Source organism: Glycine max, chromosome 12 (assembly GCF_000004515.6).
Source record: "Glycine max cultivar Williams 82 chromosome 12, Glycine_max_v4.0, whole genome shotgun sequence".
Lineage (NCBI taxonomy): Eukaryota > Viridiplantae > Streptophyta > Magnoliopsida > Fabales > Fabaceae > Glycine > Glycine max.
This window is the reverse complement of record NC_038248.2, coordinates 36872931-36881410: the sequence shown is the minus strand read 5'-3', so window position 1 is coordinate 36881410 and position 8480 is coordinate 36872931. Positions and strand designations below refer to the sequence as shown.

General features: G+C 34.8%; 1 protein-coding gene across 3 annotated transcripts; it reads left to right on the top strand.

Moving 5' to 3' along the window:
• The first annotated feature begins 229 nt into the window (after positions 1 to 229).
• Positions 230 to 7700, top strand: LOC100798333 (DNA repair protein RAD16). Of its 3 annotated transcripts, none has more exons than XM_003539452.5 (16): positions 230 to 470; positions 828 to 974; positions 1335 to 2503; positions 2797 to 2919; positions 3016 to 3089; positions 3698 to 3758; positions 3905 to 4051; positions 4131 to 4216; positions 4591 to 4660; positions 5063 to 5188; positions 5343 to 5573; positions 6324 to 6428; positions 6504 to 6656; positions 7011 to 7099; positions 7215 to 7295; positions 7385 to 7700. In XM_003539452.5, the coding sequence occupies exons 1-16, from the start codon at positions 425 to 427 to the stop codon at positions 7455 to 7457; spliced, it is 2781 nt and encodes a 926-aa protein (XP_003539500.1). In that variant the 5' UTR covers positions 230 to 424; the 3' UTR covers positions 7458 to 7700. The 3 variants fall into 3 exon arrangements, with proteins under 3 accessions (XP_003539500.1, XP_006592809.1, XP_040863519.1); XM_006592746.4 differs by having other exon boundaries at positions 252 to 470; positions 825 to 974; XM_041007585.1 differs by lacking the exon at positions 230 to 470 and having other exon boundaries at positions 869 to 974; positions 1273 to 2503.
• Positions 7701 to 8480: the final 780 nt, after the last annotated feature.

Here is an 8480-nt window from a genome sequence, read left to right as displayed (position 1 = left end):
CTTATGTATCAAAAGGACGCGTAACGAGAGAAAAGTTACAAGAGCAACCCATCCTTGATGACATCAAGATAATTAGACCGTTGATTATATATACTCGTGTCATTAATACGTTTGACTATTTAATATCCATTGGTTCATGACTTTGTTCTATAGTGTATGATGCTCAGCACCGCAGAGGATTAGAAGCCCCTGACGTTGAACTTCGTGCGTGGCGCTTCCACTGTGTACAAAAGGGCACTCACTTCCCGCCGTTTCAGTCATAAAACCGAACCTAGGCACAAAATCCATTCACTCTTCATAAATAGAGAAAGAAAAGAGAGCGGAAAACACTGTTTTCACTGACCAATTATCTTCGTCTCTCTCTCTCTCGATTCTTCGAAACCCTGCTTCGATCGGAAACCCTAACTTTCACTTACGTCCGTCAATGGAGCTTCGTTCTCGTCGACGCCTCTCCAACCCTTCAGTTTCCGGTACTCGCAATCTTTCCGATTGTTTTTTTTTTCTTTTTCTTTCCGTTTCACAACTTTTTTGTTTGTTTTACTCTATGATTTGGATGCAGACATTACTCTTGTTCTTGTTCGTTAATTGAATCTATTTTGTTTTTTTTATTGCGCTTTTCTTTTTTTTGTTTTACGTGAAATGTGTGTGCGTGTGTGAATAGTTTGAGCGTCGTGGAAGATTTGAAAACAAGAAGAGTGGAGTGCGATGTTAACGGTTAATTGTGTTGTTGAAGCCACTGAGTGTTGTGGTTTACCGGTTATGTTTCGTTTTTTATTTCATTTTACCAAACAAGGTATTAACATTGTGGGTGTGAATTGGAAAAGCAGGAAAGGAGCAACAGCCTGGCGATGATGCTGTTGGGGGAGACGAAACAACTACTGGCAAGGGAAGTAACAATAAAGATAAAGGTGTTGCTGTTACATCTTCAGATTCAGATATAGTTTCTGGTCCTGATTCTGATTATGATTTCGAAGGTAAATTTTCTACTCTATGGTTTTAAACTCGGAATGTTTTCATTTTATGGCATTCTATGTGGCTTGGCTGCAAGATTTGGGATTTATGCTTCCTTGCATCCTGTATTTTGAAGCAAAAGGATGTTTGAGGATCTGACTTGAGGAAATTTTAAGATCTAGTGTGTGTCGATATGTATGATTTTGGTTTAAACTTCGTTATTGGACTAGGGATGAGAAGAAAGATGTAGAGTGAAATGGCTTGGAGATCTATTTTTACCTTTAATCTTTGGAAGAACTTAGAAACCTAATTTTACTGCAGATTTTTAACTGTGAATTTTGTCCTGGTGGTATGTCTGAAAATTAAAAAAAAATTCCTTATAGATGAAGAGTTTGGTCGGGGCTCTTTACCTGACTTGAATCAAGATCCTTTTTCAAGCATTAGTGTTTCTAGTGGAGAAGATTATGCTTCTGATTCATCTGATGGTGGCAAGACTTCGTCCAAAAGGGGAAAGACACTGCTGTCCAGAGGGAAAAGAAAAAGTTTCAACACAGAATATGGGGATCCGAGTGATGTGGTTAGAGTGGCGGAGTACAAAGAAGATGATGCTCAATTTGCAATGTTTCAGCAACTATCAGTTCCCTCTGTTTCTAAGGGTACTAAGAAGAGGAAATATTCAAGAAAAGGAAGAAAAGGAGATTCAAAGCCAGTATTGTTGTGGAATGCATGGGAAGAGGAGCAAGAGAAATGGATTGATCGGCATATGTTAGAAGATGTTGACTCAGATCATCAGAGTGAGGTAATGAATGAAACTGCTGAGGCGCCCTCTGATCTGACTATGCCTTTACTTAGATATCAAAAAGAATGGTTAGCCTGGGGTTTGAAACAGGAAAGTTCTGCGAGTAAAGGTGGAATACTTGCAGATGAAATGGGAATGGGGAAGACTGTTCAAGCAATTGCTCTTGTCCTTGCCAAACGTGAATTTGAACAAAGTTGTGAACCAGATCAATCCATACCATGTTCTTCCAGCCTGAAGCCTGCGATCAAAGGAACACTTGTCATATGTCCTGTGGTTGCTGTCACTCAGTGGGTTAGTGAGATTGATCGCTTTACTTTAAAAGGAAACACCAAGGTGCTGATTTATCATGGGGCAAATAGAGGGAGGAGTGGGAATCGGTTTGCAGATTATGATTTTGTGATAACTACATACTCTGTTGTTGAGAGTGAGTACAGGAAGCATATGTTGCCTCCAAAAGAGAGATGCCCATATTGTGGAAAATTATATTTGCCGAATAAGTTGATATATCATCAGAACTATTATTGTGGTCCTGATGCTGTTAGAACAGAAAAACAATCAAAGCAAGCTAAGAAAAAGAAAAGAGAAGTTACCCAAGGGAAGACCAAGAAATGTGACAGTAAGAAGATGTCAAGGAGTTCTAACAAGAAAAAGGAAGAGGAATTGTGGATGGATGAAGAAGATTTAGATGCACCTGTGTGTAGCGATAGGTCAATTCTTCATGCTGTGAAATGGCAGCGGATCATATTGGATGAGGTCAGTTGTAATAATAGATTAGGTGTTTTATATCTTTCCATTGTTTTTATCAGTATCACTTTCTGTATTTCTATAAACCCAAGTTTCCTTTCTTGTTTGACTATAGCCAGTACTTATTCATTGAGAAAATTAAATAAAGAAAAGAATGAATTATAGCTCAAACTAGTTCTTATGACTTTAATTGATATTGTTTACATTATTGAGGGTATGAGTTATGGAGTAATGGTGGTAAATTTTTAATTTACTATAATTGGTTCACGCTTCTATTTTATTGACCGGTTTCTCTTTGTCAGGCACACTATATAAAATCTAGACATTGTAACACTGCTAAAGCAGTTCTTGCTTTGGAGTCTACCTACAAATGGGCATTAAGTGGCACTCCCCTTCAGAACCGAGTTGGGGAACTGTATTCTCTGGTAATTTTGCAGTTTTTTCACTCACTTTTTGCTGAAAATTTGTAACGTATCAGGTTTGTATTTTAAAATATTTTAATTGCAATTCTTTGTATGCAGATACGGTTCCTGCAAATAACTCCTTATTCCTATTACTTGTGCAAGGACTGTGACTGCAGGATTCTTGATCATAGGTATGATAATTCATTACATCAATGAAGCTGTGTGGAATAGTAGGCACTAGTCGTGCATATGGACTTGATGATTGATATATAAATCAATCATTAATTTTTTTATTATCTTTTTACCTATCTTGGATGTATGGAATATTTCATTCTTTCCTCATGTTATTTTTGTCAATTAGAAAGCTGTTTCAATGATTTCATGCAGAGCCTATTCTCTAGTGACTGCCACTCATTTGGAACAGTTTTTTTTAGGAGAATATATTGCTATACCTATAAGCAGTTTAGTGTCTTCCATAACATTGGGTTCTTTAGACTGATTTCAAATATTGTACCATCATGCTTATTTGTTGTTTGCATGTGTGTTATAGTATAATGGGGTGTAGATTTTGTTATGCCCATTTCTTTCTGATTTCTTTTGGTAAGTTAATAAAAGAAGATTCTAGATATGGATGAGGTGGCTACTGGCTAGTATCATATTATATAGTCTAGGAGAGTTATCATTGTAATAACATACATGCACTTTAGCATACATGCACTTGTCATCATACATTTCCAAAATGGTTGTGTTCGTCTTCAATTGTTAATTATGTGTTTATTATGTTGATGCCTTTGTACAGCACTAAAGAATGTTCAGTCTGCACCCACAGTTCTGTGCGGCATTTCTGTTGGTGGAATAAAGTAAGTTCTGCAGTTTGTTAGTCCTTTTTTGTCTTCTTGTTAAAGGGGAGATACAAAGTGGAACCAAATCTGCATACTGCAACTCTGTGAACAGCGTTTCAGCTGATATGTTTATGTTTTTTACTATTTTTTTTAATCTTGATTAGTATGTTGCCGGTCCAATTCAATCTTATGGAAATGGTGATGCTGGGAAAAGAGCTATGATATTGCTTAAACACAAAGTTTTGAAGAACATTGTATTAAGGCGCACTAAAATAGGCCGGGCCGCCGATCTTGCACTTCCACCAAGAATTGTAAGTTGTTTTCTATGTGGTTGTGTGTTCAATTTCAAATATTGAAAGAATGCATGCTTATTCGTATACATTCTTGCAGGTTTCATTGAGAAGGGATTGCTTGGATATTAAAGAGCAAGATTATTATGAATCATTATACAATGAAAGTCAGGCACAATTTAATACGTATGTCACATTCTTTTTCTTAATGAAAACATTGTAAAGCATATTCTTCTTCATAGCAAAAAGCTATTGGTAGGTAGGAATTCCAGGACCTAATCACATTATTCATGAAAAGATCTTGAAAGTAAAATTAATCATCTGTAGTCATGCCTTTTTGTTAACATAGGTAGTCTGATAAATCAAAACTTTGTAGGTCTTAGTGTTCCATTTGAAAATTTTAGCCAAACATATGGCTAGTTGTGTTTGTTTTACCTTACCTTGCCCATCTATTCTGATTTGGCCATGCACAATTTCAATAGGTGTGTGCTAAGACTTTTATTATTTAATGATTACATTTATCCTGGCTTGGTTTCATTGATATCTTTTCTTATTTACAGATATATTGAAGCAAATACTCTGATGAATAATTATGCACATATATTTGACCTCCTCACACGATTGCGTCAGGTGATTGTTCTATTGGAAATAAAACATTTTTTTCTGCGATCCATCTTTTCTCTTTCAAGTTTGTTGACGAAGATCTTATATATGATCATGAACATGTTGAAAATATTGGCCTTATCTGTAATCATTTCAAACTCAAATAACATATGAAAAAAACTTTTATATTACTGCTGTTAGTAAATTTTTGTGCACATCATAATGACCAGCTAAAAAATTGTTGTGGGATACTTTCCTTTTAAAACCAAATAATTTGTTTGAAGCTTCTTATCAGATATTTTAAGTAGTGCAGCCTTTGCCTTTGATGTAAGAACTGGGCAGTTTCCCTTATTTGCTAAAACATTCCAGATTTATATTTTTTTTTTGGAATTGTCCATATTTGTATTTTACTCAAGCTTAAATGTACAGGCAGTTGATCATCCATACCTTGTGGTATACTCTCAAAGTGCAGCATCAAGAAGTGGAGTTATGACAAATAATGGCACTGTTGAACAAGTTTGTGGCATTTGCCATGAGCCAGTTGAAGATGTTGTGGTAAGTTTTTTTTTTTTTTTTTACTTTTTGTTAAACTGTTTTTCTGATTGAATTGTTTCAATTATTTTCTTCGTTTTCGATCTAGTTATATGTTTCCGAAAACAGTTTTTTAGCTAATTTTAGTGTGTTAAGTATCTAGTCATTATTGTTTCAGGTTACCACCTGTGAGCATGCATTTTGCAAGGCATGCTTGATAGACTTCTCTGCTTCCTTGGGACGAGTTTCATGCCCCACATGCTCTAAGTTACTTACTGTTGATTTAACATTCAACAAGGATGTTGGGGATCAGGCTAATAAAACAACAATTAAGGGTTTCAGATCTTCAAGCATTTTGAATAGAATTTGCCTTGAGAACTTTCAGACAAGCACTAAAATAGAAGCTTTGGTATGTAGCACAAAGTAGTTAGTCACATGTTTTCTGTTTTTTCCATGGGTCTAAAAGTATGAGTAGTTCAGCTAGCTTTTGGTTTCTTTAGTCAATGCTTTTCTTTTAGGTAGTGTTTGCTAAAATTACACTTGGGTGCATTTGAGATGAAAATTTAAAAAATTGATGTGGGTCCCACACCTTTACACACTACTTTAATTCAAATACTTCACCTTTTTTCATCTCAATTCACTTTCACACCTCTTTCATTCCTTTAAATTAAACGCTATCTTAAGTTTTCTAAAGCTTTAGTTTTAGAGTGATAATGGGGACATTGTGATGGATGAGGAATTGAGGATTATACAGGCATGCCAAATTGTTTGAGGACAACTATTAAAAAATGTTGATAAATGGAGTTTGACAATCTGTAAAGGTTGAAATGTATTGTGTATTCTTGGAAATTCAAATGAAGCTGGTTTGATAGGACAAAAATAGTTAGTAAATATGATTTTTAGCTTCTTAAAAATTCTCATAACTAGCATATTTACTGAAAATTGATAAGAAGGTGAACATTGAGAATTTTGTTGTTGCTTGGGAGGAAAAGGGAAGATGTGAGAAACTAACATTAGGCTAAATATTAAGCTGAACAAATGCTATAGCTGTGAATAAAAATAATGCTATTAATTAGTTCTTTACTTCAATATCTTCTGTTCTATGCTTACCCTTTATTATCTTGCTTGACTTCTACCTGAATGAGTTGAATGGTTGTAGAGGGAAGAAATAAGATTCATGGTTGAAAGGGACGGCTCTGCCAAAGGGATTGTTTTTAGCCAATTCACATCATTCTTGGATCTTATAAACTACTCTTTGCACAAGGTAATTTAATTGTTAGTTTCTGTTTGATTAATACCCTCAAAATGCATTGGGATGATATGTTTGTGCTTGTTGCAGTCTGGAGTATCTTGTGTTCAGTTGAATGGAAGCATGTCATTGGCTGCTCGGGATGCTGCCATTAAGAGATTCACTGAAGATCCAGACTGCAAAATTTTTCTCATGAGCTTGAAGGCTGGGGGTGTTGCACTCAATTTGACAGTAGCTTCACATGTAAGCAATCCTATTTTTAATTTTTGTCAGTCTTTTGGTATTCTGCAGTTTGGAATTTTTAAATTGTTGACAAATACGCTTGTTATTTACGTCTTGCGTTGAATTTTTAAGAGGATAAGGCTTCTATTTCTTAAATCAGTTCATCTCTTTAACATTGGTTGAATTCACCTCCAATCTTCATAGGAGCTGCTTTGATTTGAAAATGAAAATAGTTGTGCCTAAATTTGCTTGCAATTAAGCTATACGACTTATTATATCCTCATTAATGTTTTTGTGGCAAACATTTTTTTTCATCTCTCAACATTGTTAAGCTTTAGTTGGTTAATTGCGGCCTTGTTTCTTGGTCATGGTCAGGTCTTCCTTATGGACCCTTGGTGGAACCCTGCTGTGGAGCGCCAGGCTCAAGACAGAATTCACCGAATAGGGCAATATAAGCCTATAAGGTTTTAGTTCTTGTTCTCTAGCACTTTCAAATTAGAACAATTAGGAAATGGAAAAGTAGAGTTAAAAATACAGGTTGGTCCTTTCTTCATGATCTGACACTTCTTATATGCACAGAATTGTGAGGTTTGTCATCGAGAACACAATCGAGGAGAGAATTCTGAAACTGCAAGAGAAGAAGGAACTAGTGTTTGAAGGGTAAGTGAGATCACTGATGTATGAACAGGGTTGAAAGATGCTGAGCATCTTGTGTTACGTTGACTTTGTTTTATCTTTTCCCTCAACAGGACTATAGGTGGCTCTTCTGATGCTCTGGGGAAATTGACAGAGGCAGACTTGAGATTTTTATTTGTTACCTAAGCAGGCTTTGTTATCTCGACCAGAAATTTCTCGATGCTTCTGGTCATTCATTTCTCGATTTTTTTTTTTATATATATAGAAAAAAGCATTAGCTGTAAATTATTGGCCCACCGTAGTTGCCTCAGCCAAAGAAACCCAGCACTGTGCTGTTGAATAGCGGGATTTTGAAGCTTCAGGTTTTCTATTTCAATCGTGGAATGTCAACTATTAATTTTTTGACAATATAGTAAACTTCATGCGAGATATAAAGCTCTCTCTGTCTCTCTCTTCTCTCTCTCTCTCTCTCGTTTTATGGTTTGTTGGAGAATACAGAACAAGCCACAACTCACAAGGTAGATATTACTACCGTTACGGAGTAGAAAGGTGTTGGTCGAATAGGTCTTTGTATTCATTTGGTCGTTTTAGCATTTTATCATTATTTCTAAACTTGGTTATGGTTATTATTTTAGAATTTTTTAGCAATTGCATATTTTGTTACTTCTAATAATACCTTTACATGGAGTAGTTAATTATTTTATAGTAGAGTATTGCTAATGACTTTTGACTTTTACAAAGTACTCTATGTAACATTAGTTTTTAGTGAATTTTGCATTGAATTAGTTGGAAGTAATAGTATTTTAGTCCAAATTAATATAAATGTCCAAACTAAATCATGGGTGAGATTTATTAAATGAGGAACGAGATTTGTATTATATTTTTTAGGAAATTTTAATTAATAATTGTGTATTAGATGGTGTATTGTTATTTCTAAAATGGTAGCTATGTAGGTTAATTTTTCAGGTTGTTATTTTGTTGTTTCATGAGAAATGCTAGCAATATCTATATTGGATATGGGTGTTTGTGGGTTTGTTTGAATCTATTTTGGTTAAATTTAAGATTCAATCTAATTAAATTTGATTGGTTTGATTTTTATATATATTTTTTTAAATCCAACCCTTGGACTGGTGGATTACTCATTTAAGTTTTGATTTTTTTAAAAAAATATTATGATTCATCAAAATATCCAATATAATTATTCATCAA